The sequence below is a fragment of the Oratosquilla oratoria genome, chromosome 26 (assembly GCF_046742065.1).
Source record: "Oratosquilla oratoria isolate Oo_2021 chromosome 26, ASM4674206v1, whole genome shotgun sequence".
Classification (NCBI taxonomy): Eukaryota; Metazoa; Arthropoda; class Malacostraca; order Stomatopoda; family Squillidae; genus Oratosquilla; species Oratosquilla oratoria.
The window spans coordinates 7,110,025-7,137,670 of NC_134802.1; the positions used below are offsets into that span (position 1 = coordinate 7,110,025).

General features: G+C 38.4%; 1 protein-coding gene across 13 annotated transcripts in view; it reads right to left on the reverse strand.

Moving 5' to 3' along the window:
• Positions 1–27,646, reverse strand: part of LOC143039374 (uncharacterized) — a 1,426,499-nt gene that overhangs the window by 762,452 nt on the left and 636,401 nt on the right. For all 13 annotated transcript variants that reach the window (XM_076209287.1, XM_076209284.1, XM_076209291.1 and 10 more), the window contains one exon: positions 17,363–17,536. In XM_076209287.1, the coding sequence (XP_076065402.1) occupies positions 17,363–17,536 (174 nt within the window). The remainder of the gene's footprint in view (positions 1–17,362; positions 17,537–27,646) is intronic.

A 27,646-nucleotide genomic window follows, 5' to 3' on the forward strand; every position in this document is an offset into this window, starting at 1 on the left:
GCTCTCCTCTTTGCCTCCTTTACCTTTTGCTTTACTTCTCTTTTCTTTTCTTTGTACCTCTCATATGACTCCCTCATCCTATTTTGTAACCAATCTGTGAAAGCTCGTTTCTTCTCTTCTACAACCTTCTTTGTTTCCTCATCCCATTCACTACCCTTTCTTCTATTTCCCCCTGTCCTTCTTGTTCCACACACCATCCTTGCACACTTTATGACTCCCTCCTTGAACCATCCCCATTCCTCCTCCACACCCAGCTCCACTCTATCCTTTACTCCCTCCCACTCCTCCTTCAGCTTCTTTTCGTACTCCTTCTCCTTTCCCTTTTCATTCAAAGAGTTCACTCTAAGAACCTCCCTATCTTTTGTCCCTTTCCTCTTTCTCCATCTATCCTCCACTCTCAACTTACCTTCCACCAAAAAATTATCTGATATTCCCCCACCCTCTCCCCTTAGCACATGTACATCCTTAACTCTTCCTATCATAATCCTATTTACTACTACATAATCCATTAGCACTCTATCTACCACCCTTCCCTCCACCACCCTCTCCCATGTGTACTTATGCTTGACTTTCTTCCGAAACACTGTATTTGCTATCATCAACTCTCTTTCTAGACATTTCCACCATCAACTCTCCACTACCATTCTTTCCTGGAACTCCACATTTCCCAACCACTCCATCGATTGGACCATTTCCTACCCTAGCATTAAGGTCTCCCAGTACTATTACATTTACATTTCTTCCTAAATCCTCTATGCACTCATATAAATCTATCCAAAAGGCCTCCCTTTCTTCTACACTCTTCTCACTGCCAGGCCCATATGCACTTACAAAGACCCACATCTCCTTTCCCAGTTTCACCTTCATCCACATTATCCTTGAGGAAACCTCCTTCCGCTCCACTACCTGTTTAGCTATCTCTTCACTTACTAGAATAGCCACCCCTTCCCTCCCTCGCCCTCTCTTCACTCCTGATAACCTCCCACTTACACTCCCAAACTTACACTCACCCTTCCCTTTCAACTTAGTTTCACTCAAAGCCAACACATCCATCTTTCTTCTCACAAACATACTACCTATCTCTTCCCTTTTACTCTCATCTGTACCACATCCATGGACATTAAAAGACCCAAACCTTAGGGTGCTGGTCCGAAAACTCCCAAACCCTCCTATGCCTTCTCTTTTTTGTTTAGGAATGTCCCCTGTGGGGCTACAAGGAGAAGGATGCCTAGTCCCAATCCCCGTTCCTTTCTTCTTGCCTCTTACGATCCAAGTGGGAATACTTGGTGGCAGTATTCTTTTCCCCCACCACAGTAAAAATTTAAAAGGATTGTGAATCATTGCAGGAAGACCTGAATAAGGTATGGAACTGGAGTCAGAAATGGGAAGTGGATTTCAATATTAACAAGTGTAGCATAATGGAGTCTGGAAAAAGCAAAAACAGGATATCATGACAATATAAAATTGGAACCAAGGAGGTAAGGAAGGAGAGATCCAAAAAAGAGTTGTGTGTAATTATCTCAAACGACTTGTCCTATGACAAACAGATACACAAAATTGTCAGAGAATCCTACAACTTGCTAAGATCAATAAAAGTGGCATTTACATATTTAGAAGAGGAAATTATTAAAAAAATATTGGTCACACTGATAAGGCCAAGACTAGAATATGCGGCAACATTGTAGTCACCCAGTACCAAAAAGAATATAAAGAAAATAGAAAGAATCCACAGAGCAGCAACAAAAATGGCACCTGCACTAGCAAACTTGTCATATGAGGAGAGATTGGCTAAACTGGAGTTACCAACTCTGGAGCAAAGAAGAGAAAGGTGGCCTACTGACCATCTACAGAATCATGAAAGGCACAGAAATACTCAATAGAGAGGACTTGTTAAACTGGGACAAGAGAAGCACAAGAGGACATGGAAAGAAAATAAAAAAACATAGCTACAGAAGAGGTCTGAAGAAAAACAGTTTTCCATATAGAGTGGTGGATACCTGGAACAAACTGGACAAAGAAATAGTGTGCGCAAAAACCATTCATGAGTTTAAGAGCAAACTAGACACTGCAAGATACAAAGGCAGGACACCATGAGCATAGCTCCTCTTCCCGTAAAATACAACTAGGTAAATACATATTTATACATCTATATGGAAAACTGTATTTCTATCTACAGAATCATGAGAGGTATGGAAGTCCTTGATAGAGAAAACTTACTAAATTGGGATAAGAGAAATACAAGGGGACATGGAAGGACAGTTATAGAAGAGACCTGAAAAAGGACAGCTTTCCCCACAGAGTGGTGGATGTATGGAACAAACTAGATGAAACAATAGTGTGTGTAAAAACCATACACAAGAGCAAATTAGACATGGTGAGATACAGAGACAGGACACCACAAGCAGAACTCCCCTTCCCATAAGGTACGACTAGGTGAATACATTCAAACTCCTCTCTTCCTGTCTTATGTTCCATGTTTTTGCTGTTGACACAACCACCCCTTCATAAAATATCCTGTTAGAATCCATTCCCAAATGTCTATTTCTCATTACACTTTTTAATACCCCAAGGCATTTTCTTGCTTCTCTCAATCTACATTCTACCTCCACCTTCACTCCTCTCTTTCCTGCCACATTTACCCCCAAGTATTTAAAGCTACCAACTTCCTCAAGTCTCTCTTAACCCATTAAACTCCGATGACAAGATGTCTTGTCATTTGGTCAAATTAAACAAAAAATCATAAAACACCAAAATGTTTGATCAAACACCAGAAAAATATGGCGTCAGTCCTCGCACGAAGTGAGGACTGACGTCATATTTTTCTGGTGTTTGATCAAACATTTTGGTGTTTTATGATTTTTTGTTTAATTTGACCAAATGACGAGACATCTTGTCATCGGAGTTTAATGGGTTAATAGTCACTTCCAATTTGCTGCCATCCTCTCCATTTGTACATTTCATTACCTTGCTTTACCCACATTTATCTTCAACTTCCTTCTTTCACATGCCTTCCCAAAATCCATCACTAACTTCCTTAATCCCTCCTCTGATCCTGATACAAGGACAGTGTTGTCAGCAAACAATAACTGGCTTATCTCCCATTTTTCTCTATTTTCTTTAACTATCTCCAATCCCAGGCCCATTACCCTTGCATTTACCTTGCTCACCACCTATGTATAAACTTAACAGCCATGGCAACATGGCACATCCCTGGCAAAATCCCACCTCTACCTCAAACCACTCCCTATCTCCATTTCTAATTCTAACACAGACTCTGATACTCTCGTTAAGGGGACCTCCCGCCCCCAGATTTAAGAAAAATTCGATTTTTTTTTTTATTGCATAAATACATAGTAGGGATCTTGCTCTACATGCTGGTAAAGTGTTTTTATCGTACCGCCATTCTTAAAGGGTTTAAAGGGCCTACCCTCCCTCCCCCCGGCAGCCACATGCTGCGCACGACCATTGTTTACATACGTTTTGACCATATTTTACCCTATTTTTTGCGTTTGATACACTCATAAAGTCTCTTACGTCCGGCATGCACGTGAGTATGTGGTGTGAGGAAGTTCAGCCTGCACGACTGGCAGTGGCCTGAGCCTTACAAAGTAAAGGACATGTACACGTTAGCTTGCCGCATTCACTAATTTGCCGTGTGAAATTCGCATCTATTTTTCAGTGAAGAGATATTTGAAGATATTAGCCATGCCTAAGCTATCCAAACAAAAGGCACACTTGCAGAAGATAAGAACGTCTACATTAGCAACTCAAGGGGAGAACGAAAGAACCCCAGCATCAACTTTGTTATCACCACCTCCGCCACCACCACTAGTACTCCCTCCAGCAGCTCTCTCCCTTCCATCTACATCCACATCCTCAGCACCTGATCCTCTGTCCTCTACACCTATATCAGACAAGTTGTCTCAAACCTCACAGTGATGTCCCTGATGCAGCAAGAGCCTGTTCCAACACCAGAAAGGAAACCCAAGAAAAGAAAGAGAGCTGAATCCCAGCAATCAGACTACCTTGCTGGGTCATTCTAGACCAAGAACTCAAACTTTGCGACAAAGAGTGAGGTGGCGGCTTATGAGACCCTCACTTTGAGTGAATAATATCCTACACTGTAGGAGGGTACAAAGTGCCTGAGTTACTTGAAAGATGCAAAATCATCATGAAAATACAATGGAACCTGTTTTCAATGGGTCTTAGGAGGTCCAATGTAAAATTTAGTCAAACTAAGGAAAAAAAAAACTTTAACACTCATTTCTGAAAAATGTAAGTTTTTGATACTCAAAGTCTATCTCCTCCCTCAATTTTCAACCGATTTTTGCATATGAGTGTAAGGACAGGAATTTTGAAGGGATATTATTTTTGGAATTTCGTTTTATTTATCTATTTGAGAGACTGGGTATTATGGATGTCGTGACGGTTTTACTCAACCAAGAAGCAAAGTAGAAAATAGAGCCTTAATAGACCATGAATTTATTCTATTCTATGTCTGCCTATCAAGATGTGTTGGCAAAGAGCCTTACTATAATCATTGAAGAAAAACATACAATAGGAGATAGCTACAAATATATTTCAGCTGATTTTTGGTTCAACTAAGCTTCGAGACGACATTAGAATGTTCTCGAACATAGCGGGCGCACCGTAGCTCCGCCCACCCGTGACGTCACTAACACGTTCGGACAGAGGCGTAAACTAAGGCCATTAATTTTAAGAGTAATAGGAAAAATTCCCAACTTTCAGTTCAGGATTCCACTAGAGAAATAGTTTAGGGAGAGATTGTAGCAGCTAGGGGCTGTGTTGAGAAGCGAAATGAAGTTTTACGAAATAATACAACAGGGAGGTTAGTAGTTTACCCATAGATACGAACACATAGCCGTCTCGTTCTTTTTGTGCGCGGCTAAAATTTTAATCTGATGCCAAAAACTATTCCGATAACAGGTATGGGTACGTTCTGTAAGATTAATGAAAATAAATGTCAATATGTGAGTTAAATGATATAGTGCAGATATAGTAGGTAGATAGTTATTATTATTATTAAGTTTTGAATCTGATGCCAAAAACTATTCTGATAACAGGAATTAAAAGGGTTTAAGGGAGTGTACTCCACAAACACTGCGTGGAAGGAGTTAGACGGTGTCACGCATATATACATTAGCTATGAGAGTGTAATCCTTAGAGTATAATTCTGTCTGTGATCGTTCTCTAATAAGAATATGGGGTTGAAGGTAGACACAATATTGTAAGTAGACTATACAGTGACCGGAAGGTTGGAGCGTAAATAACTACGTTTTTCCACGTGCCTGTGACCTTACTTATGATGCCCATAAGCAAAATAAACTGTGTTATTAAATGTCTCGCATACCCATATATTTTTCATATTGTAAGGATCAATAGATTGTCTAGTTGGAGAAAACCACAATATACTTTTGTATTTCCTTACTATATTTTTGCTTCAGTGTAATAATTAACACATAGCAGACCTTCACTTATATTCTTTTACTACCCCCACTTGGGCATAGGCCTTTTTGCTACCCAGAACCAACCCCAAACGACCTGAGGAAAGGGGACGGAGTCAGACGTGAATGACAAGGAGCAGTTTCCATTTATGGTCAGATATATCCATATAGACGATTGGGTGGTGGCAGCGTACACCTTGATTTCTTATTTCCCAAATCGTTTTTATGTGGGTATCTCTGATCACTCCCATTGGAGGTGCTCTTGGTTAAACACTAATCAATCGACGGCACCACATGAGGTCTCTATTAATAGCTAGATAAATGACAAAAAAATAAAATAGAGAGTTTTTTTGCATATGTTAAATAATTTTTTTTTAATAACGTGTCAAAGTCAAAATTTTGCTTTTTTTCGATAATTTTTTTTTTTTTTTCCCTCGGCGTTAAACTCTCTGTTTTCGATCATTCAACCAATTTCTAGTCCAACTTAATAGGCAAAGTCTAAATATATATTGTTTTTTTTGTCATAATTTGAGATGACTTGTAAAATTCAAATAAGTTAGTCACGCAAGAACATTTCCATCTGAATCTATGCTGGCTATCATTTATCAGTTACTTTCTAAATAATGTTCGATAACATCTCTGATGATAGTTTCCATCATTTTTACTATAATTGAAGTCAAGCTTATAGGCCTGTAGTTATTTGGTTTCTTTTTGTCACCTTTTTTGAATATGGGAGTAATATTAATTAGCTTCCATTCTCTTGAGACATCTCCAGATATGATGGATTTCTTGAAAATAATTTCTAATGGAACAACAATCTAATTTTTCACTTCATTTAAGATTCTTGGATGCCAATCATCAGGCCCTGGTGTTTTATTAATTTTGAGTTTTTCTATACACCTCTTAATTTTTTCTGCTCTTATATTTACCAAAATAAGTTCACACTAGATTTTTCACAGGTCTCAGTTTGCAATTCACTCTGAGGTGTTTCATTTAAAAACACTGAGTTAATTCTACCCACAGACTATCATATGCATCCTGTTTCACTTTCTCAAAAACACAGGCATGGACATTGCTTTTAACGTACAACAGAACACCCCCACTTGTCTTGTGGTTTCTATCCTGATGAAAGTGTTTAAATCCCGAAATACTAAATTCAGCTTCAAACTCTTTACCATTTGATCATGTCTTGTTTATTCCCATCATATTGAGATTTTAGCTTTTGACACATGCCTGTATTTCTTGGAATTTATTCCTAATACTACAAGCATTAAATTACTTGGTATTAAGAAACTCGTGATTATTTCTTTTTGACATGTTTTGTATTTCAACATTATGCCTTACATTATAATTTTGTTCTTTATTGACACTTTGCTCTATATTGACATTTAGTCCTTCATTGACATTCAATGCCTCATGTACATCTGGTCCCTCATGGTCATCCGATCTCATATGTATACCTTGCCCTCTATGGCACCGCATTCCACACTGGCCACCCATCATTCACTGACATTCTGTCCAGCATCCCTTCCTAAAATGATATTCTGTCCTCCACTGACATTATATCCTACCATGATATTTTGTCCTCCACTATCATTGCATACCATTGTGATATTTTGTCCTCAACTATCTTTATATACCATCTTGATATTTTGTCCTCCACTATTATTACATCCCATCATGATATTTTGTCATTTGATATTACAGCCTAATGTAATATTTTGTCCTCTACCAACATTACATCCTAACATGATATTTTGTCCTACACTGACATATTGCTCTTATTGCTATACCCTACTCTGTTTTCCCCCGTACACCCTATTTCCCTTCCCTTTGAGTTTTTACCCCAAAAAGGGAACTAGCTCATTAGAAACTCCCACAATGAGGTTTATAAGAACATCTTTGCCTCTGTGAGTAAGGTGGATCCCTGCAGAAGCAAAAGGTCATAATGCCTGGAAAAGAGATACCAAGGATCAAGAAAGTGGTATCCCAGTTGCATGCATAATCGTGATATCCTCTCATTGATCCCTATGGCTCTACTGTTCCAACACATGCCAGCATAGGTCTTTGGAAGGATCCTACAGACTATGTGGCAGCTCCCATGCTCCATCTCCTGAAGAAGGACCTTGTAATTCTGAACAAGTTCCTCTGACTACAAAGTAATGTCGTAACACATTCGTAAAATTCAACAAGAACCCACTTTGTTGGATAAGAAGAAATGAAATAGATGATATCCATATATTTCAATCAAGGACTGTGATCCTCTTCAGTGGAATACAGAGTAGTGGAGCAAAAGACATGTCTTATGTACAGAGAAAGAAGAAGGAACATGGATAGGACTCAGGTAGCATCTAATGTTTTGCAGGGCAAGTCACCCGCCTTCACCAAAGATGGTAATAATTTGTTGACTGCCCAGGCAGTAATGCAGTCAGGTGACCATTGTCCATTTGAAATATTAAAATTAGGAAATTTATTTATCAAGGAGGATTCTATTATTTTCCTTTTTAAACTGCACTTTGAATTAAAGATAATTTTTGCCTCGTTCCAATCCAAAAGAGGTAAATAAGAAAATACAGGAAATGACTGAAAAAAAACTGAAGTAAACTTAGGTGAGGAAAGTATCCAACAGATTAAGAAATGGAAGGAAAAACAGAGAAAATGAAGAAATTGCCTTTAATGAAATAGTACAACAACAGATGCAGGAAAATGCAAAAGATACAATCATTCAAGTAATTAAAAAAAAGGCAAATTGGGTTAGAGATGCAATGGATAGAAAAAAAAAAAATGTATAGTATGGACTAAGGGAAAAACATGGTCTGGTGAGATACACGAGAGAAAAAGGCAGTAAAGCAAACAGGAATATAAATTCTAAAAGAAATACAAGATGGTGACCTGGAAGTAGAGAAAGATATAGAATTGTATAGAATGAGACAATATTCTAAGGAAAGAAATCGACCACTAAAAATAAAAGTAAGATCGCAAATGGTAACAGAAGACATATTAGAAAAATTAAGTAAGCTAGCAAGGAGTGAACATTATAACAAGATATGGATAAAAAGAGAGATAAGTGTTGAGGAAATAGAAAAAGAGAAAATACTAAACGGTGAAGCTAAGGAAAAAATGTGAAGAGAACAGAGACCGAAAGCAAAGAGTTCTATTGGAGGGTCATAGACATGAGGCTGAGAAAATGGTACATCAGAGTGGGCAAAACAAAACCAGAAACAAGATAGAGAAAATAAATAATAATAATAATGCCTTATATTAACATTGACAGATTAATCTCAGAATTGAATGAACTAAATGATTACTTGTCAGATGAAAAACCAGACATATTAGGAATTATGAAGACGAAATTAAGAGGTCCAATACCACCTAATATTGTTAGACACAGGTTATACAATTACTGGATTAAAAACAGAATTGAGAAACAGGGAAGAGGAATCATGTTCTTGGCCAAGAAAAACTTGGATGTGACGAAGGTTACTGAGGGTAAAAACAATCTAGAAATGATCATGATAAAAGGAGAAGACAGAGACATGAAAAAATAGAAAGTTTGTGGTGACTTATGTGCCCCCAAAAATCGAATCTTGGAAAAAGAATGAGCATTCAAAATGTTAGAGGATACAAAGCATTTATTAAACAAGATACTAAAGGACAGAGGTAACCTGGTACTTATGGGGGATTTTAACTGCAAAGAAATCTGTTGGGAAGAGATGACAGTGAAGGGCAGAGAGGACCTATGGGGAAATGTATTATTGGATATGACCATGGAATATACAATGACACAGTGGGTCAATGAAAATACCAGATACAGAAGCAATGAAGAACTGTCAAGACTAGATTTAATATTTACAACAGAACCTGAAATTGTAGATAAAATTGAATACAAAACATCATTTGGAAAGAGTGACCACATACTAATAGACGATGAACTAAAGGAAGAAATATATATGGAGAGAAATGAAAAGTACAGAAAAGGAAGATTGATGTACAACAAAAACAGACTTTGGAAAACTAAAGAAATTATTTCAAAATGTAAATTGGGAAAAATTTTACACTGAAGAGACAAAAGTGGAAGAGAAATGGGCAATCTTGATGGAAATCTATAATGAAGGAGTAAGTACGTACAAAGACAAAAACAAGAGAGGGTGTACGTTAAATGCTGGTTCAACAGAAGATGCAGTGAGGCAAAAGACAATAGAAAGAAAGCTTGGAAAAGATGGGGAAAAGATAAAAAAAAAAAAAAAAAACTGGAAAATGGCAAATATATATAAACTATAGAAATGAATATGTAAAAGTGCGCAGAGAGGAAAAAAGGAACTACGAAAAAGACATTATAGAAAAATGCAAGGATCAACCAAAACTATTCTATAGATATGTGAATGGTAAACTTAAAAATAAACAGGAAATAGTAAAACTATGCCAAGGAAATATAGAATACACAGAAAATCTAGAAATGGCTGAAGTCATGAACAATCAATACAAGTCTGTTTTCACTAGAGAAAAAGTACAGCATTGGGACAAAGGAAGCAATGAGTGATCTCCCTCCATGACAAAAGAAACAAAGCTTGGAAAAGATGGAGAAAAGATAAAAAAAAAAAAAAAAAAAAAATAGAAAATGGCAAATATATATAAACTATAGAAATGAATATGTAAAAGTGCGCAAAGAGGAAGAAAAAAACTACGAAAAAGACTTAGAAAAATGCAAGGATCAACCCAAACTATTCTATAGATATGTGAATGGTAAACTTAAAAATAAACAGGAAATAGTAAAACTATGCCAAGGAAATATAGAATACACAGAAAATCTAGAAATGGCTGAAGTCATGAACAATCAATACAAGTCTGTTTTCACTAGAGAAAAAGTACAGCATTGGGACAAAGGAAGCAATGAGTGATCTCCCTCCATGAGGGAAATGATAATATAATAAGACAAAAAGAAATAATGGAGCAATTAATGAACCTTGATGTTAGGAAATCACATGGCCCAGACAGAATTGCAAACTGGATACTAAAAGAATGCAAAGAACTAATCAACAAAATATACAACATAATAAGATGCTCACTTAAAGAAGGAAAAATACCTAAGGACTGGAAAAATGCCAACATTGTATCAATATATAAAGGTGGAAACAAGGAAGAACAAACTAATTACAAACCTGTCTCCCCTAACAAGCGCTGTAGCCAAAATTTGTGAGAAGATTATCAATAATAGATGGGTAAAACACCTGGAAGAAAACAATGTAATAAACCCAAGACAATTTGGGTTCAGACAGGGAAGATCATGTACCACAAATTTATTCTGTTTTTACTCAAGACTAATATAATACAAGAAAGGGATGGATGGGCTGATTACGCTTTCCTACACTTACAGAAAGTCTTCGACAAGGTACCACACAAAAATGTATTTAAAAAATTGGAAAATTTAGGAGGGATACAAGGCAAACTACTAAATTGGATGGAAGATCTGCTAAATGGTAGAAAAATGAGAGTAGTACTCAGAGAAAAGTATTCGGGTTGGAGGGTGATTAATGGCCACAAGGATATGTATTGGCTCCAATAATGATCTCAAAAGCAAATATTGAAATATGGAAGTGACTTAAAGAAAGCAAATGCTGAAATAAGGAGGTAAGTGCATTAAAAAGAGACCTGGCCAAATTAAAATGTGAAAATGAGAGGTTGAAGAATAATTATACCACTAATAATGCAACCATAAAAAAAGAGTTAAATGAACAAAAAAAGACAATGAACAAGAAAACAGGAAGAATTATAGGAGAGGAAGATCTACAAAAGCTCAGGAAAGAATGGAAGTAAGACCAAGAAAATTATAAGATCATTTTTAAGGAAACTATTTACCAACATATGCTGAAGAATGCCAAAGATGCATTCATTCATGTAATTAAGGAAAAAGAAAATCTGGTAAGAGACACAGTAAACAAAAAGAAGTGTATAGTAGTACATCGTCTAATAGAAAAACAACCAAAATTGGTCCCTGAGAGATATAGAGAAAGAATGGGCAAGAAAAGTTCTAATAGTAGTACAAGACGAAGAGCAAGAAATAGAGGAAGTGCACAGATTGGGTAAAATATGCAGAAAGAAGTCAACTCCTAAAGATCAAATTAAGGTCACAAATGGCAGCGAAAGAAATACTGGCAAAAACAGGAAAGTTAGCAAGAAGTGAACACTATAAATATATAAGGATAAAAAAGACATGAATGATGAGGAAAGAGAAAGAGATAAAACATTAAGAATCAAAGCTAAAGAAAAAAAAAACTAGAAAAGAATAGAGACCAAGAAAATGAAGTTCTACTGGAGTGTTATATATGAGACTGAAAAAATTGTATATTCAAGAAAAAGAAACTATAGGAACAGCAAATGAGATGGAGAGAGTAGTAAAGTGAAAGTAGTTTATACTAATATAGACAGATCAATCTCAGGATTAAATTAACTAAATGATTACCTGTCATAAGAAGAACCAGACATAATGGGAATTGTGAAAGCAAAACTAAGGAGTCCACTAATATTATTACCAGTGTTGGATATGAATTGTAACCACTGGCTTAGAAATTGAGAGAAGAAACAGGGTGGAGGAGACATGTTCATGGTTAAGAAAAACTTAGATGTGACTAAAGTTACAAATGGAGACAGGGTGGAAATGATTGCAATAAGAGTTGAAGAGAGTGACATAAGAAGTTGAGGAACAGCAAATGATATGGAGAAAGTAGTAAAGTAAAAGTAGTTTATACTAATATAGATGGATTAATCTCAGGATTAAATGAACTAAATGATTACCTGTCAGAAGAAAAACCAGACATAATGGGAATTTTGGAAATATAATTAAGGGGTCAACTATTACTATTAACAAATAGTGTTGGATGTGAATTACATAACCACTGGCTTAGAAATAGGATAAACAGGGTGGAGTTATGTTCTTGGTTAAGAAAAATTTAAATGTGATGAAAGTTACATATGGAGAGAACAGGATGAAAATTATCACAATAAGAGTTAAAGATAGTGACAAGAAAAATAGAAAATTGTGGTGATTTATGTGCCTCCAAAAACAGGATCTTGGAGGGAAAGTATTAAAAAAATGTTAGAAGATACAAGGCTTTCATTAAATGAGATGCTGAAGGATAGAGGAAACATGGTACTTATGGGAGATTTTAACTAGAAATATGTTGGGAAGAGATGACAGCAAAAGGTGGAGAGGATCTATGGGGATATGTATTACTTAACATTACTTGACATGAACACAGAATATATAATTACACAATGGGTAAATGAAAATACTATAGAAATAATGAAGAACCGTCAAGACTAGATTTATTATTTATGTCAGAAGCTGAAACTGTGGATAAAACTGAATACAAAACATTAATTGGGATGAAAAACCACATATTACTTGAGTTAGAACTAAAGGAGGAAATACATATAGAGAAAAAGGAGAAATACAGAAAAGCAAGACTGATGTATAATAAAACGGACTTTGAGAAACTTAGGAAATTTCCTCTTAAAGCAAGTTGGGAAAAATCCTACAATGAAGTAACACAAGTGGAAGAAAAATGGATGATTATGGAAATCTATACTGAAGGAATGGATAAATTGTCCCAAAGCAAAAACGTGAAAAAATGTATATTAAGTGCTGGTTTAATAGAAGGTGTAGCGAAGCAAAAAATATAAAACTTGTAAAAGATGGGGAAAAAAAAAAAATGTAGAAACTGGCAAATATATATCAATCAAAGGTATGTAAAAATACACAGAGGGGAAAAAAAACTATGAAAAAGACAATAGAAAAATGTAAAGATTAGCCACAACTATTCTATAGATATGTGATCAATAAACTAAAAAACAAACAAGAAATACTGAAACTATGGCAAGGGAATATGGAATACACAGAAGATACAGAAATGGCTGAAGTCATGAGCAAACACTTCAAGTCTGTTTTCACGAGAGAAAATGTACAACATCAACATGAAGCAAAAAAAGTAAAATCACCCCCCCCCATGAAAGAAATACTGTAATAGTAACACGAAAAGAAATAATAGAACAAATAATGAACCTTGATGTCAGGAAATCACACAGCCCAGATGGAATCACAAATTACTAAAAAAAATGTAAAGACTAACTAATAGGCAAAATATATAACATAATATGTTGCTCACTCAAAGAAAGAAAAATACCAGAAGACTGGAAAAATGCTGATATCATACCAATATATAGAGGGGGAAATGAGGAAGACCCATCAGCACAGCTGCCAAAATTTGTGAAAGTTATAAAAAATAGATGGATAAAACATCTGGAGAACAATATACTAAATCTGAGACTTACTAAAGACTTTTGACAAAGTACCACACAAAAAATTATTAAGAAAACTGAAAACGATAGGAGGTATACAAGGTAAACTACTGAAATGGATGGAGGACTTCTTGCATGGAAGAAAAATGAGAGTAGTGCTCAGGGATAAGAATTGTACTTGGTAAGAGGTTATTAGTGGAGTTACACAAGGATCAGTATTGGCTCCAATAATGTTTGCTGTTATGTGAATGACATGGATGAGGGTGTGGAATGTTACATAAGCTTCTTTGCAGATGATGCAAAACTGTTGAAGAAAGCGAGTATTGAAACAGATTGTGATTTGCTGCAGAGATCTGAATATGGTTTGAGAATGAAGTCAGAAGTGGGAAGTGGACTTCAACATTAAGAAATGTAGCATAATGGAATTTGGAAAAAGTGAAAAAAGGGATATCAAGACAATATAAAATTGGTGCAAAGGAAGTAAAGAAAGTAGGATCTGAAAAAGACTTGGAAGTAATCATCACAAAGGACATGTCCCCAAATAAATAGATAAACAAAATTGTCAGAGAAATGGTAAAGAAAACACTAGTCAAACTGATAAGGCCAAAACTGGAGTATGCAGTGACATTATAGTCACCCAGTACTAAAAAGAATATATGGAAAATTGAGAGAATCCAGAGAGCAACTATGAAGATAGCCCCAACACTTTCAAAACTGTCAAATGAAGAGAGATTTTCAAAACTAGAATTACTAACTCTGGAAGAAAAGAAAGACGTGACTTGTTGACTATTTATAGAATCATGAGAGGTATAGAAGTCCTTGATAGAAAAGACTTACTAAACTGGGATAAGAGAAATACAAGGGGACATGGAAAGAAGCTCAAAAAGAAGAGTTATAGAAGAGACTTGAAAAAGAACAGCTTTCACCATAGAGCAGTGGATGTATGGAACAAATTAGATGTAACAATAGTGTATACACAAACCATACATAAATCTAAGAGCAAACTAGACATGGTGAGATACAGAGACAGGACATCACGAGCATAGCTCCCCTTCCTGTAAGATACAACTCGGTAAATACAACTAGGTAAATACTTGGCCCTTCCCCATTTCCTCCTCACTCTTACCCCCCTCCTCCCCTCTTCTTCTCAAATGTGCCAAAACAGTTTTGGTCTGTTGCTGTTCATTTGGCCATATAACTCTCTCTCCCTTCCATTCTCCCCCTCTCCCATTCTTTCTCTCCTTCTCTGCCCCTCTCCCCCTTTCTCTCTCTCTCTCTCTCTCCTCTTCTTTCTTTCTGTCTCCCCCCCCCTCATGGCTGCTTCAAACAGTGAGATGGTGAGTGGTTGTGTTTCTGTGATCAGTGCCAAAGAGGTACAATCTATACATAATAGAAATGTAGCTTTAGAGAGGACTGTAGAAGGTCTAAAAGAGGAGAATCAAAATGTACAGTAACCTAAAAGCTTTAACTCTAAATGCACAAAATAAATTTATTCCCTTCAAGTCAATATGGAAGAATAGTATTACTCCCAAATGGATGATGGACAGGCTGAAATATGAGATCAGAATGAAAAAAGGACTTTACATATGAATAAAAAATGAGGAAACACACCTTACATCCAAATATAACAATATTGCAAGACTGGTTAAAAAGAATATGCACACATCAAAGCATAATTATGTTATTAAGGTTGCCAGACAAGCGAGATCCAACCCCAAGGGCTTCTTTCATCTCTACAGAACAAAAAATAAGGAAAGGATAGGCCCAATTAAAAATGATGAAAATGTCATGATAGAATTGGAGGAAAAAATGAGTGAGGAGTTTAACAAATATTTTCTCTCAGTCATTACTAAGGAGAGGTTAGATAAGGTACCTGACTGCAATCCAATTTTCAGTGATGAAAAAGGTAGATTATCAAATATCAGCATTAGTAAGGTCAAAGTACTCAGATTGACAGACTTAAAGCTACAAAATCCCCGTGTCCAGATGAAATTTTTCTGAGTGCTTAAAGAGTATAAATTTGAAATTTGCGACCAATTAACAGAAATATTTAATAAGTTGGTAGACACTGGTTTTAGGCCTATTGCTTGGGAGCACACAAACGTTGTTCCTGTTTTCAAAAAGGGAGATAAATCATTTATATGCAACTACAGGCCAATCAGTCTGACATCAGTTATAGGTAAAATGCTTGAATCAATAATGGTTAATAGATTCAGAGATCACATCAAGAGACATAATTTCATTCGTAACTCACAGCATGGTTTCTCCAAGGGTAAGTCATGTGTGACTAATCTTCTATCTTTTTACACTAACATATATATGTGGCATCAGATAACAATGATAGTTACAATATTATTCACCTTGACTTTAGCAAAGCATTCAACAAGGTGCCATACCAGAGACTAAATATAATCAAAGCCTGTGGCCTAGGGGGAAAAGTGTTAGAACTGGATCAGTGACAGAAAACAGTGGGTCACCATAAATGGTGTAAAATCCAAATGGGGAAGTGTTTCTAGTGGAGTTCCCCAGGACTCAATTTTGGGTTCCTTATTGACTATTATGTACATAAACGACTTGGATAATTGGATTAATAGTGATGTTAGAGAGATTGCAAATGACACTAAAATAGGATGCCTAATTAGGTCAGGGGACGATGCCGAGATTCTGTAGCAATGATATACTCACACCCAACCTCAAAAATATAAATCTCTTCTAACACGAATGACACAACAATTACATGCACACATCGTAACATAGATAAACACTCAGAAATACTACAACCATACCTTGACACATTCAACACCTGGTTCACTACAAATAATCAAAATAGTCCCAACCATATCTATAGCAACACTTCTTACTAATTGGACAGTGGAACTCAAATACCAAGCCTCTTTATCACAACACTCTCATACCATACATACACCCAAGATTCTTGGTATATGATACATCCATATCATTCAAATAACACATCACTAATATAAAGACAAAATGCAAACCTAGACTTAATGGACTTAGTACTTGGCCTGGGTAATCAAAGCTGCTCCCAGGGATTTCTAATAATTAACAATCAGTCACTCACACCAATAAATAATAATAATACCAAAACAATTATATATATCCACACACACACATACTAATCAAACAATCTCGCAATGAGTTCAGATTCCGATGTCACTCAATTTCAATTCCTTCCATGCTGAGGGTTGGGGAGTGGTGACACTGCTATTTTTCACTAAAAGAATTTATAAAAACAACACACTACATGGAGATTCAGCTAAAAGCAACAGTAACAGGCTGAAAGAACCAGCCATGCTAACAGCTTCATTTGGCACTAGCAGTACTAGAGGGAAACATGAAAAGAAACTAACAGAAAGTTTGGTTGGTCGATTCGATGGATGTTTTTCTCACTTTATCCAACTTAAGACATAATAGGAAAAAGTAAAATGTTAGGACAAATTGGATGTCTCAAGGTCAGATATTAGCAATGTGCCTATACTGATTTTACAGCACTAAAGAACACTAAAAATAATACAAATTCTTTATGAATTCTACAGTATTTCTTTTAATCTATTGTATTTGCTATAATGAATAACAATTACCTGGAAAGTTCAGCTGAGTATCTTCCATAATTTGTTCATTAATATTAATCTTCAATTCGTCAGGCCTCACAGGCTGAGTTCCAACTTCAGATATGTGATAACTTCTTATGGTAAACAGGTCCTCCTCCCGCAGGCTATTCTTCATTGGCAGGAAATACTTCTTATGTTTGCTGACTGTTAATGTATACCAAAGAATCAGAAGTAATATCTTAAGAGTTAAATGTAAAGACTAAGTTAATATAATATTCGTTTATCTATTAATTTTGTTTGCTTAGTTTTATTTTTATTATCTTTGTTTATATATTTATCATTCTTTTTTGTTATGGCTATCTCTATTAAAGCCAAATTAGGTTTTCAAACTTAAAATTCATATATACATACATACATACATATACCAAGGCTTTTTCCCCCTTACAAGGGAGGTAGCCAAAAAGGAAAAGGCATAAAATAATTCCCACCCATTCCATCCCTGAATACACTCCACACCCCTCCACCCTCCCTCTCATCTTAGCACCTCCTGGATGACGAGTCATACCTGCACCTTGTCCATTCCCCTGGGTCAGAAGCAGTGTCGCAAGACACAGCACATCCACAGCAAGGCCGCTTCATTAAATCAGCGACCCCCCCTCTCCATCCCCCCCATTGCATAAAAGGACAGGACGGGGAGAAATCCCTTCGGGCTGCGTCAAATTTTGCTCACACAAACCGGTACTACCTCACACCCCATCCCCCCGCCCATTCCACCTCATGTATCACAACATCATCCATATACAACCATTCTCCATTCACCCCTGTCTTCTGTCCTCTCCCGTTCTTCCTCAACAGACATTCCCCTCTTCCCCAAAGCCCCCTTCACCCCATCCATCCACCTCATCCTAGGACGTCCCCTCATGTTCACTCCCTCCACATCTGCCTTTCATATCTCTTTTACTAGTCTTTCTTCACTCATTCTTTCCATGTGTCCAAACCATCCTAATACTCTTTCATCAACCCTATCTCCCAACTCCCTTTCCACCCCCATTCTCCTCCTCACCTCCTCATTTCTCACTCTATCTAGCCTGGTAACCCCCATCATACTTCTCAGACGCCTCATCTCAAACACATTCAAACTCCTCTCTTCTTCTCTTTGTTCCATGTTTCTGCCCCATACAGTGCTGTTGGCACAATCACTCCTTCATACAGTCTCCTCTTAGCATCCATTCACAAATGTCTATTCCTCATTACACTCTTTAATCCACCAAGGCATTTACTCGCTTCTCTCTATCTACATTCTACCTCCACTTTCACTCCACCTTATCCTGCCACATTTGCACACAAGTATCTAAAACTATCCATTTCCTCCAGTCGCTCTCCCTTAATGCTCACTTCCAGTCTACTGCCACTTTCACCCCTTGTACATTTCATCACCTTACTTTTACCCACATTTATCTTCAGCTTTCTTCTATCACATACTCTCCCAAGCTCTGTCACCAACTTCCTCAGTCCCTCTTCTGATCCTGTCACAATCGCAGTTTCGTCCGCAAACAACAGCTGGCTCACCTCCCACTTTTCTCCATTTTCTTTAACCATCTCCAATCCCTTGCCCACTACCCTTGCATTTACCTCTCGCACTACCCCGTCCATGTATAAGTTGAACAGCCAGGGCGACATAACGCATCCTTGACAAAGTCCCACCTTTACCTCAAACCACTCACTATCTCCATTTCCAATCCTGACACAAGCTCTACTACTCTCATAAAAACTCTTGACAGCTCCCAGAAGCTTTCCTCCTATCCCATATATCTGCATAACCTCCCACAGTGCCTTTCTGTCTACCCTATCGTAAGCCTTTTCCAGATCCATAAAAGCCAAAAAAACATCCTTCCCCTTTCCTATAGCTTTCTCACATATTTGTCTTACCACAAAGATCTGATCTATACAACCTCTACCTGTCCTAAATCCACACTGTTCCTCACCAATTACTCCCTCTCTTCCTCTCCTAATCCTCTCAATCAAGATCCTCCCATAAGCCTTCCCAACTACACTTAACAAGCTAATCCCTCTGAAACTACTACATTCACACTTGTCCCCTTTTCCCTTGTAAAGTGGAACTATACAGGCACTCCTCCAGTCCTCCGGTACTCTACCCTCTCTCCAGCAAACATTAAATAACCTCACCAGCCAGTCCACCATAACTGTACCTCCTTTTTTTAGACATTCTGCATGGCATCCATCCAGACCAGGTGCCTTACCTACTTTCATCATCTTAACAACTGCCTTCACCTCATCCTTCCTTATTTCTCCTCCATTCTCCTCATTCATCACTTTCATTTTCTTAGCATTTCCCACTGCAGCTATCTTTCCCTCCCTATCCTCCTTCACATTTAGCAACTCCCTAAAATATTCTGCCCATCTTCCCCTTACTGCCTTCTCTTCCATTATCATCTCTCCATCTGCACCTTTTACCTTTTCTTCTCTACTTGATTCGCCTCCTCTTCCTCTCTTAATTTCTTTCCAAAACATCTTTTTATTACTTTCAAAATTTTCTGTCATACTCTTACCCCACTTCACATCTGCTCTCCTCTTTGCCTCCTTTACCTTTTGCTTTACTTCTCTTTTCATTTCTTTGTACCTCTCATATGACTCCCTCGTCCTATTTTGTAACCAATCTGTGAAAGCTCGCTTCTTCTCTTCTACAACCTTCTTTGTTTCCTTATCCCACCATTCACTACCCTTCCTTCTATTTCCTCCTGTCCTTCTTGTTCCACACACCATCTTTGCACACTTTGTGACTCCCTCCTTGAACCATCCCCATTCCTCCTCCACACCTAGCTCTACTCTATCCTTCAATCCCTCCCACTCCTCCTTCAGCTTCTTCTTGTACTCATCTTTTCCTCTTCATTTAAAGAGTTCACTCTAAGCACCTCCCTACCTTTTGTCCCTTTCCTCTTTCTCCATCTATCCTCCACTCTCAACTTACCTTCCACCAAAAAAAGATCTGATATTCCCCCACCCTCTCCCCTTAGCACATGTATATCCTTAACTCTTCCTATCATAGTCCTATTTACCACTACATAATCCATCAATGCTCTATCTACCGCTTCCATCCACCACCCTCTCCCATGTGTACTTATGCTTGACTTTCTTCCGAAACACTGAATTTGCTATCATCAACTCTCTTTCTAGACACATTTCCACCATCAACTCTCCACTACCATTCTTTCCTGGAACTCCACATTTCCCAACCACTCCATCGATTGGACCATTTCCTACCCTAGCATTAAGGTCTCCCAGTACTATTACAATGACATTTCTCCCTAAATCCTCTATGCACTCATTTAAATCTATCCAAAAGGCCTCCCTTTCTTCTACACTCTTCTCACTGCCAGGCCCATATGCACTTACAAAGACCCACATCTCCTTTCCCAGTTTCACCTTCATCCACATTATCCTTGAGGAAACCTCCTTCCACTCCACTACCCCGTCTGGGGTATTGGCTGCTTGTTATTGTGGCAAAGTAGCATGCAGTTGATACTTTAGGGTCTATATGGGGCGCCCCTACGGACCAGAGCCACACATCATTTTGTCTATGATAGAGGAAAACTCTTCATAGAGAAATTATGACACTTTTATACTACGACTGTCCCTCCATTATGCTGTCCCCCAACCCCTTGCTGCTGTCCTGTACCATTTCTCTGAGTATTCATTTTCTGCTGTGGGGGAATTCCCTGTGGTGGGGGAAAAGAATACTGCCACCAAATATTTCCACTTGGATCGTAAGAGGCGAGAAGAAAGGGACGGAGAGTCGGACTAGGCATCCTTCTCCTTGTAGCCCCACAGAGGACATTCCTAAACGAAAAAGTAAAGGCATAAGAGGGTCTGGGAGTTTTCGGACCAGCACCCTAAGGTTTGGGTATTTTAATGTGTGTGGATGTGGTACAGATGAGAGTAAAAGGGAAGAGATAGGTAGTATGTTTGTGAGAAGAAAGATGGATGTGTTGGCTTTGAGTGAAACTAAGTTGAAAGGGAAGGGTGAGTGTAAGTTTGGGAGTGTAAGTGGGAGGTTATCAGGAGTGAAGAGAGGGCGAGGGAGGGAAGGGGTGGCTATTCTAGTAAGTGAAGAGATAGGTAAAATTCATAGATTTAAGATATTAAAAGTTTACCAATACATATTATATTTTCATGATAATGAAATAAAAAGGTGAAAAACAATTGCTTGGAAAATGTTTGGTAAGTTTAACAAAATAATGAGAGGCTCTGTACCTTTGTGTCTGAAATGTAAATTGTACAATCAATGCATTCTGCCATCAATAATCTAAGGGTGTGAGACTTGGAAACTGATGAAGGTGAGGGAGGCGAAGCTAAGGAGTACACAAAGGAGAATGGAGAGATCAATGGTGGGAATAATGCTGAGAGACCGATAGAGAGCAAGTTGGGTGAGAGAGTAGACTGGAGTGAAAGATATTGTGGAGGTGGTATAAGAGAGGAAGTGGAATTGGGAAGGTATGTTAGCGCAAACAACTGATGAGCAATGGAACAAGTGTTTCACTGAGTGGATACCGTGAGAGGGAAGTGTGGGAGAGGGAGACCAGACAGAAGGTAGAGAGACAAGATAGAGAAGTTTGTAGGAGTGCTGTGGCAGTAGTTGGCACAGTTATTTGAGTCATGGAATGCTATGAAAGAAGCCTTTGCTCAGCAGATGATTCAGGATGACTCATTGATTGATTGATACACACACACACACACACATATATATATATATATATTTGTATATGTATGTATATATACATATACAAATACATATATATATATATACAAATTATATATATATATATATAGATATAGATATATACATATATATATACATATATATATACATATATAGATATACATATATATATACATTATATATATATCTATATATATATATATACATATAAATATATATATATACATATATATATATACATACAAGCCCACCGGCTGCGCCGGGGGGCTTGGACTGCGGCGCTGCTCGCTACGCTCGCTGGGCGCTACGCGCCCTTACGCAACGCGCACTGGTTACCCCGTCAAGCGTGTCTTACATCATATGATGTGTCATAGTAAACATAAGACACTGGATCAATAAAAGATCGTGATATTACTACAGTATTTTATTTACACACATTATTTACAGCGGAAACGTCAGTTAATTCTTGTTCATCTGAACTCGAGCTGTCTTCTTCATCTTCTTTGTCCTCGGCTTCATCTTCATATCTCCTCCTTTTCCGAGCCGGCGAAGATCATTCTTCTTTGAGTCTCAAAATCAGTTCTTCCAGCTCCCTTTTCGTGACAGGGACCCTTTCAGTTTCCTCACCCCCGTATTCTTCATCTTCACTGTAAACATGATTATTGTAACTGTAATCTGGCAGGAGCATATCGATGGCCTTTTCCTCCGAGATGTTGTAAACTTCCTTTGGTATTAAAACCACACCTATTTCTGGGACCTCTTCAGGAATGGGAGTGTTAACTTCTTCGTCTTCTTCCCTACCTCTCGGCACCGAAGGCAGTTCTTGACTGTTTACCTCGTTGTCTGAGAGCAATTCTTCATATACACAGTTAACGGCCGGTCTCAACCTATAACTTTCGTTTACTTTATGCCAGCCAGTATAGATGAAAAGAGAATCCCAAGACGTAACCCGCGAACAGGCCACGTACAACTGACCATGAGCGAAACATTGAACAGTATCTAGAAGTACTCCACAGCAGTTAAACGTCTGTCCCTGAGATTTGTTTATTGTCATCGCGTAACTAAGCTTAACCGGGAACTGTTTGCGCTTAAAGTTAACTGGTGTGTCGCTAGCTTCTAGTGTTATCCTGGGAATCATAACCTGTTCTCCCCGGTGACTACCACCTAAGGTCTTACCAATTATAATGTTCGTTTTCAAGTTAGTTACCAAGACTCTTGATCCGTTACACAGTTTAGGCGGTGAAATGTTCCTGACAACCATCACAACACTTCCAATCTTCACTTTAAGTTGATGTGGTGGAAGAGAAGGGCTTGTCAAAGCGTTAAACACAGAAGTCTGGACATCAGTTCCTTCCTCGACCGGGGTGTCTACACTAAAGTATGTCTTCTCCTCTCCCTTAGTTTTCTTTTGTATCATAGAGTTAACACTGTCGACATCATCATTTGTGGGTGATATGATTGCTCGTTGTTCAAAATAGGAAATGTTTAAGAAGTTTTCCTCCAAATCACCATAAACCTTTTCCACTAACTCTTCACGTGTTTTGACTTGAATACCGAACCCCTCCTCAAGTTCCAAAGTCCGTGTTTCTGGGATCCGAGTTCCAGCAACTTGCGCGCAAACGTAATGTTTTTTTCATCACCTTTCCTTAGACGCACATTTTCAGTCAATTCCAACTTTGTTATGTCCCGCCACATATAACTGGACTTTATACAATGTTCTAATTCATCACATTTACCTCCACCTCGAATGACAGGTAATATTTGCCTGAAATCTCCAGCGCAGACGAACACTTTTCCCCCATAAACCGTTCATTACCCAAGATGTCTCTCAACGTTATATCAAGAGCTGTTAACGTATTCTTGTTCGCCATCACGATCTCATCCCACACGATTAACGATGTCATCTCCAACAACTTTGCAAGTTCAGAATTCTTCTTAACAGAACACCCTCTTATTTCATTATACCCCATCAATGGTATCTTAAACATGTTATGGGCGGTTCGACCCCCGTTAAGAACAGTAGCTGCTATACCTGAAGACGCTACAGCTAACGCTATCTTCCCCTCGGACCGCACAGTATCAAGTAACATATTCAAGATGAAGGACTTTCCTGTGCCTCCGGCAGCGTTTACAAAGATTCCATTATTCTCATACTTCTGTTGGTTATTCACCCTATACATGACCACATCATATACCTGTCTCTGTTTATCATTTAAGAGGTCTTGTTTTGATTGAACCTGTTTTTTCAACTTTTCCTTGTTGTAAGACTTCTCTCTTCGAATAACGTTTGAAGTCTTCTCTCCACCTCTAGAAGCAGGTAAGCCGTAAGTGGTGATAAGGCCTCCTCCACAGTTCCAAACATGTTTTTGGATATCGTCTAACGCGTCCAAGTAGATTTCCTCGTTATACTCTGTTAGGTTGTTCTGGTGAAGGAAATCGCTTGCAAATAGATCCTTGGTCTCCTCCCAGATACCGGATTGGTCCTCAAGGTCTGAAAACACCAACATGCTGGCGTACGTTTCTCTGAGACGGTACCTGTCGTTGGTGTGATTATCTCTAAGATAGTAGTCTTCCATGTCTCCTCATCACTCAAGAGACCCAAGGCCTTGACAGCCTCTCGGTAAGAGGGATATGTCACACCCTCGACTGTTCTGAGATCCTCAAAGGAAGTAGGGCCCGCCTTATGTGTCAACAACAACCTAAGGTAAAACAACTCAACAGTTTTAGTGGAAACAGCACGAATACGTCCCAAAGAAAAGGTGTTACATTTTCTTTCTCTCCAAACCGAATGGGCCTTGTCAAAACAGAAATGTTGAGGCATCTGATGATAATACAACGTGGAGACGAACTTCTCATAAGATTTCGCACACAACTTGAAGAAAGCGGTTAATTGGGTATCTTGTTTTGTTTTGGCTGTTACGGTCCCTTTAGATGAGTTTTCGTCATAAAACACCTCGTTTTCGCCCTCAAGGTGCAAGTCGAGAGAGGATACCGGGGGATAACTTTTGTATATGTCAAACCCGAATATCTTCCATGTTGCTTCATTCGCATTTATATATCTCGCCTCTTGGAAGTTCTTAATTTCATTCACGGTCCCATCTTTTGTAGTTTTACTGAACAGGACCCTATCACACCCCTTGTTTACATACTTCGTGACATAAGCTATAGCTTTAATCGAATTTGAACATTCAACGTTGATGTGGGCGTCATACTTCACACACAGATAGGGGCTGTAAGGAACAACCCAAGAGTTGTCAATAACCTTCTTCACTCCTTTAACCTTGGTAACAAAAGATTCCCCGCCTTCTCCGATGGACCTACGTTTGTACTCAGGGTACCCATTATTACCGAACATTAAGTCGTTTCTACAGGTCTTAGGAAAGCCCTTTCCACATGTCGAAGCGGTTGGCTTAGATTTCTGGCAACATAGGAGAGACTCATCGTACCCCTTACACGGTCCATGGATCATACACCTTGTAACGACATCATACAACCTGGGTTCAGCTTCTTTGTTGGGGATTTCAGCGGATATTATACGTGAAACCCTTTCAGCTGTCACACGCTCATTCATCCATAAGAGGATGTGAACATGAGGAAGTCCACGTTTTTGCCATTCCACACCATAAAGATGCGCCTTCACCCTTCCGAAGATCTGTTTAGATACCAAATCATGCATCAAACTATCAACCTTCAACTTGAATACTCTACTAATTAAATCTGGGCGGTCCCCGATCGACCGTATTCCAGCAGAACCTGTATAATCCATAGCAACTTGCAGCTCCCGCCAATGCGGGTTCATAGTGAAGGTTATGAAATAATCAGGAGATCCATAACACGTAACATATGTAAGCGCATCTTGTTGGCGCTCTTTCATATATCTGGGACTTCCAATGAAAGTACTGGGCAACATAACCCTTTGACCTGTATCAGCGACTTTATCGCTTCCAAGACATAATATGTCTGCTCTTTCTTTTCGGATCCGTTTCTGGTTCATTTCGAGGTATGACAACCTATTACTTTCTACTTTCACGTAGTTATCCACAACAAACTGTTGAAACAGTCTCCTACACTTGGTTATGTGGTTGAAAACGCCTTCCCGCTCCATATAAAGAAAGGAGTAGAACATACACGGGGATAAACGCTTGTAAGTAGACGAAGTTGATGGCCCCGTAGAGGCGTCACACTCATCTTCTTCAGGCGGTTCAAGACCTCTAACACGGACTTTGGATAAACTTTCCATGGAATGACAATATCCGATGTCACCGTTTGGGATCAACAAAGGATACTGGAAAGCATCGTAATGGAACTTCAAATGGCTCAAATTTGTAGTCTTGAAGTTCGAACCGGGCAAAGGGGAAGTAACTGTTATCTCCAATGGATCTCTATTGGGTTCAAAGCTAACAATCCCACCAACCTGTGATGAAGCAGACGGAAGGTGATACAGACCCTTATGTTCCTTGGTTTTGATCCCGTCTGCCGCTCTCAGCGTGATAGACACAGCAGGCATACTTTCCGTCTTATTAACGTGTTCACTAACTAATGTTTTACACGTTTCAAATTCCTTCAAAATCGGGTTTAGACATTCATTATACTGAACCAAGTAATCATAGAACATGGAAATGATATCCTCGTTTGAACTCCCTTCCTCTCTCTCTTTCGGCGCTTAGGAGTTTTTTCGTTTTTCGCCTTTCGATCCATATTTTGTACACGTAACTTAATCTGGTCTTCCTTATCATGATAGAAGTACAAGTCCAGGAATGAAGAAATAGGTTTCCAAAAAGGGTTCTTTTTACCTGCGATCGCTTCGGGGTTGAGATGTCCAATAGTATGGTATATTTTCCCTTGAATCTTGTAACACAATGTTAGTTCGCTCGGGTCATGGAGTTTGCTTGAAGTGGTAAATGATGTGAAACAGAACAACGCGTTGAACCCACAGATCTTGTCCAGGAACCGTTTAGATAACGGAGAATTTCCTTCGTACATACTTTTAATACCGTTTTTAAGCTCTGAAAACTGGATTTGAGGCGTTTGTCCTTGCTTACAACAAATAGTCTTACGTTCTCCTGCCCATAAAAGCGATTTACAAAGCTTACATTTAAAGTCCCCTATTGTACCAATATTATGGAGCGGTATCTTTGCTTGGTCTCGTAAATAACCTTCAAGCGTATCGGATATTACAGCTATTGAATCCACATAATCCGCCCTAAAATTCTTAACTTTGCGTTCCTTTCTGACCATATTTAAGTGATTAATCGTCGATTCAGACAAATCTTTATCCCCGATGAGCCCAGCTCGTAACAATTTCAACTGTTCTTTTACTGCTTTTAACTCGGAACGCCTCTGTTTCTTATTCTTCAACAAAACCTGTCGATGCATCTTTTCCGCCTCACGTTCTTCCCTTTTCTTGATTCTGGCATCCCTTTCCGCCTCTTTAGCTGCTTCTCGTTCTTTCTTTAACCTCTTTTTTTCTTGCAAACGTTGCAAACATTGTTGTTCCAATTCAAGCCGCCTCTCTCGAACAATCCGTATATTCTCCGCCACCGAGTCGACGAACTGATCCGGTACACCCTCCTCGT